Raw genomic sequence first — 4569 nt, 5'->3', positions numbered from 1 at the left:
ACTCACCTCAGCCTCCCAAGGCGTGGGATTACAGGCTGAGCCACCGAGCCCGGCTTTTTAAAAAATTTATTATATCTTGGAGATCATTCCATATCAATATTATATCGAATCCATATCAGTAGAACTACCTCATGTTTAAAATTTTAAAATTAGCATTTCATTCTATGTATGTGCCATAATTTATGAAACTTAATTTAAGATTAAAAGAGCATCATTATAATAGCATGTACGATTTACTGAATGCTTATTTTGTGTCATGCATTATGTTAAATGCTTTCTGCATACATTATCTTATTTAATCCTCATTATCCTCATTTTGTGATCATGGGTCCAAGGTTGAAAAAGTCAGATGTTAGGTTTAAAAGCATTCAACTTTAAGCGTTCAACTTTAAGCATTCAACTATAAAAAATAGTCAGGCTCAGTGCCTCAGCCTGTAATCCCATGCTGTGGGAGGCTGAGGTGAGTGGAGTGCCACCATGCCTGGATAATTTTTTGATTTATTGTAGAGACGAGTCTCATCAAGTTGTCCAGGATGGTCTCAAACCCCTGGGCTCAGGCAATCCTCTCACCTCAGCCTCCCAAAGTGCTGGGATTATAGGTGTGAGCCACTGTCCCTGGCCACTACTTCTATTTTTTAAAATAATTTTATTATGTAAAAATTTTAATAATTAATACATCTTAATAATTTTTAGATAATAAAAACAGATCTTCCCATACATACAGAGGGTGCCAAAAATATGTACATACATCTTAAAAAAGAAAAAACTATTAAAATTGTAATACTCAATACATACCAATAACAAAAGATGAATACAAGTCATATTTGACTTCTGCAATTACAAGAGGTGCTCAAAGTGGTTACCATCAGCATGCAGACACTTTATTATGGCAAATATCTCTTAACATCACTTAAAATGTATACACATTATTTTGGCACCCCAGTATATGCCTGTACACACACATAACGTGTTCGGAAGAATACATAAGAAACAAGTATTAGAGGTTACCTCTGAGGAAGAAAACTAAGCAGCTAAGTGGTAGAGACAGAAAAGAGTCTTACATTTGGTCATATTTCTTCTTATACCTTTTGAAGTTTGTACCGTTACCTTTTATGAACTATTCAAAAAATAAAAAATAGGCCGGGCATGTTGGCTCACACCTATAATCCCAGCACTTTGGGAGGCTGAGGTGAGAGGATTGACTGAGCCTGCAGGTTTGAGACTAGTCCGGGCAACTTGGTGAGACCTCAACCCTACAATAAATCCAAAAAAAAAAAATAGCTGGGCATGGTGGCACATGACTGTAGTTCTAGTTACTTGGAGGGCTGAGGCGGAAGGATTGCCTGAGTTCAGCAGGTCAAGGCTGCAGTGGCTGGGAGCATGCCACTGCCCTCTAGCCTGGGTGACAGAATGAGACTCCAAACAAAATAAATAAATAAAAAATAGTCAGGCTCAGTGCCTCAGCCTGTAATCCCGTGCTGTGGGAGGCTGAGGTGAGTGGATTGCCTGAGCTCGCGGGCTCGAGACCCGTCTGGGCAACTTGGCGGGACCTCATCTCAACAATAAATCAAAAAATTAGCCGGGCATGGTAGCATCTGCCTGTAGTTGCAGCTACTTGGAAGGCTGAGGCAGAAGGATCGCCAGAGCCCAGCAGGTAGAGGCTGCGGTGGCCGGGAGCGGCCACTGCACTCCAGTCTGGGCGACAGAGTGAGACTCCAGCTCAAAAAATAAATAAATAAATAAATAAATAAATAAATAAATAAATAAAATTGTACACTGTACTCCAGCTTATACTACAAAAATATTCCAGTACATATTAAGTGCATGATGCTGACTGATCTTTGCAGAAAAACCTAAGGGGGCCTAATCATAGTTCTACTATTAATTTCAACTACATTGAAATTTCAATTATATGTATAGTGAAATTAGTCGACCAGCACGGCACTGTGGCAATCTCAGCACTTTGAGAGGCCAAGGGGGGAAGATCACTAGAGGCAAGGATCAGCCTGGGCAACAAGACCTTCATATCTACAAAAAAAAAAAAAAAATGTAATTGGCCTTGTGTAGCGGCACATGCCTGTAGTCCCAGCTACTTCGAATTCGAGGTGGCAGTGAGCTACGATCATGCCACTTCACTCCAGTCAGGGAAACAGGAGAAAAAAAAAATTCTTAAATTTTAAAAAGTGATAACTAGTCAACGAGAATCAAGTTATTGAGACCTATGCTTTACTAAAGTGTATCAAAGAATTAAGGTATATAACGGTTTGCTTGGAGATGAGAAAAAGGAAAACGTAAATGTGTGGATGGGGACGACAATGAGAATAAATTCATTCATTCAAAAATCATATCGCCGGGCGCGGTGGCTCACGCCTATAATCCCAGCACTTTGGGAGGCCGAGGTAAGAGGACTGCCTGAGCTCAGAGGTTCAAGACCAGCCCAGGCAATTTGGGGAGACCTCATCTCTACCGGAAATTTTTTTTTAAATGAGCAGGGCGTGGTGGCGCATGCCTATAGTTTCAACTACTTGAAAGGTTGAGAGGAAGGATCACCTGAGCCCAGTAGGTCGAGGCTGCGGTGGCCATGAGCATGACACTGCACTCCAGCACTCCAGCCTGGGCAACAGAATGAGACTCCAACTCATAAAAAAAAAAAAAAAAATAAGAAATCATATCTACCTATGAGGTACTAATAATTGTGCTAAGTACCATGACACGACGTCCTGGACTTTGCATAACCAGCGGGGGGGGGGAGGAAGGGAGAGAGGTAGCCAGGTGAAAAAATGCCCCCCACTGAAGCCTCCAGTCACTTTAAGCGGAGCACCAGGAATGGACCCCCCCGTCCGGGAAGGCTTGGAGACCCTCCTTCCCAGGATCCCGAGAGCCAGCGGGGCCTGCAGGGGCCCGAAGCCTGACCTTAGCCCCGAGCCCCGGCTGTCACCAGCCCGGAGCCCGAGGCGAGGGTCCCCGGCCCCAGCGCACACCTGCGTCCTTCTGCCAGGACCCCCGCGCCGGAGCCGCTCAGGCCTCAGCTCGGTAGCGCCGGAGGGGGAACAGGCTCGGGCGGACCTCGGGCCCTCGAAAGGCAAGTCGCGCGGGGCCAGCTCCCTCCGCGCTCGGGGCTCCTTCGGGGACAGCCTGCACACAGGGGCGAGAGGAACCGACACTCCGCTCCGGGACCCGACAGAGCCGGAGGCACCCGGGGAATCCGAGCGGGTGACCCCGGAGACTCCTCCGGCCACACGCAGGGTCGGCTCGGCCCGCCCAGGGCACAGTCACTGACCTTTCCAAAGGGGCTTCCCGGGGGCGGTGGCCAGAGGAGCGCGAGCGGCGGCTCGGGCCCCGCAGCCCACGCCGCTGCCTCTCAGCCGGCCGGACGCCAGGGAGCGCAGCGCAGCCCAGAGCGCCCGGCAGGCCGCCATCTTGCGCTCCGTACGCGGGAGGGAGAGGGCAACTTTAGTCGGACTCGCAAGAGAGACGGCGGCAAAGTCACACCCAGCCGTGCTCGCTGAAGGCTCCACCCGACAGAGGGAAAGGGATCACTCGGGGACGTGACCTCCAGAAGCCGCAGGGGCGAGGAGGTCTCCATGCCCTCTCGCCCTTCCGGCCCCGCCGACTGGGACTACGACTCCCGGCGTGCACTGCGCCGCGGGGAGGCAACGGGGCGAGTGGCCCTCGAGGAGGCGGGGCGGGGCAACCGTGGAACCCAAGGTTCAAAGAATCGAGAAGTGAGGATGACAGGTAGTCGTGTAACCCCCTGTGAGCCTTTTAAGGAAGCGCACCTGAAACCTAAGCAAAATGTAGGTGATCTGATGGGTGCTCAGGTTCTAACGATGTCACCTCCTGTCACCTCCCTAAGTGATCGTTCAATTTTTTTTTTTTTTTTTTGCCTCCAGCGTTCTTTGGCAGAGCATCTGAAATGTACTCCCCAGACTTTTCTTTTTTTTTCTTTGAGTTGGGGTCTCACTCTGTCACCCAGGCTGGAGGGCAGTGGCATGCTCCCGGCCACCGCAGCCTGTACCTGCTGGGCTCAGGCGATCCCTCCGCCTCAACCTTCCAAGTAGCTGGAACTCCAGGCACACACCACCATGCCCGGCTAATTTTTTTTTTTGATTTGTTGTAAAGATGAGGGCTCTCCAAGTTGCCCAGGATGATCTCGAACCCGCGAGCTCAGGCAATCCCCTCTCCTCTGCTTCCCAAAAATGCCGGGATTATAGGCGTGAACTACCGCACCCAGCAACGACTTTTCATTTCTGTGTTTGAATAGCATAAATCACTGTTTTGAAAGAATTCCGAAGTAGCATAGGAAAGCCATGGACAATTCGTGAGCAGAGCCGTCTGCGGACAGGGTATCCTAGGGGTAAATTCTCATTGATCTACCCTAATCTGATTAAACAAAAAAGCGCTTGGAGACACTGTGATAAGTGTATTGGGAATGTTGCAGTGAACCAAGAAATCGGCTGCTATCTCTTGAAGCCAGTTAAACTAAGAGAGGCAGCCGGCTCGGTGGCTCAGCCAGCCTGTAATCTCACGCCTTTGGGGGGCTGAGGTGAGTGGATTGCCAGAGCCCGC

General features: G+C 49.0%; 1 protein-coding gene across 2 annotated transcripts in view; it reads right to left on the bottom strand.

The window, feature by feature from the left end:
- Positions 1-3603, bottom strand: part of AFG1L (AFG1 like ATPase) — a 212836-nt gene extending 209233 nt beyond the window's left edge. The window contains exon 1 of one of the 2 annotated variants that reach the window (XM_008064891.1): positions 3281-3603. In XM_008064891.1, coding sequence (XP_008063082.1) covers positions 3281-3419 — 139 coding nt within the window. In that variant the 5' untranslated portion in view covers positions 3420-3603. The remainder of the gene's footprint in view (positions 1-3280) is intronic. The other variant, XM_021715972.1, reaches the window with a different exon arrangement.
- Between the last annotated feature and the right edge of the window lie 966 nt (positions 3604-4569).

The sequence above is a fragment of the Carlito syrichta genome, unplaced genomic scaffold (assembly GCF_000164805.1).
Source record: "Carlito syrichta isolate Samal-C Ts95f unplaced genomic scaffold, Tarsius_syrichta-2.0.1 Scaffold308099, whole genome shotgun sequence".
Taxonomy (NCBI): domain Eukaryota; kingdom Metazoa; phylum Chordata; class Mammalia; order Primates; family Tarsiidae; genus Carlito; species Carlito syrichta.
The sequence above is the reverse complement of the archived record's forward strand: the minus strand, read 5'-3'. Positions and strand labels throughout refer to the sequence as shown.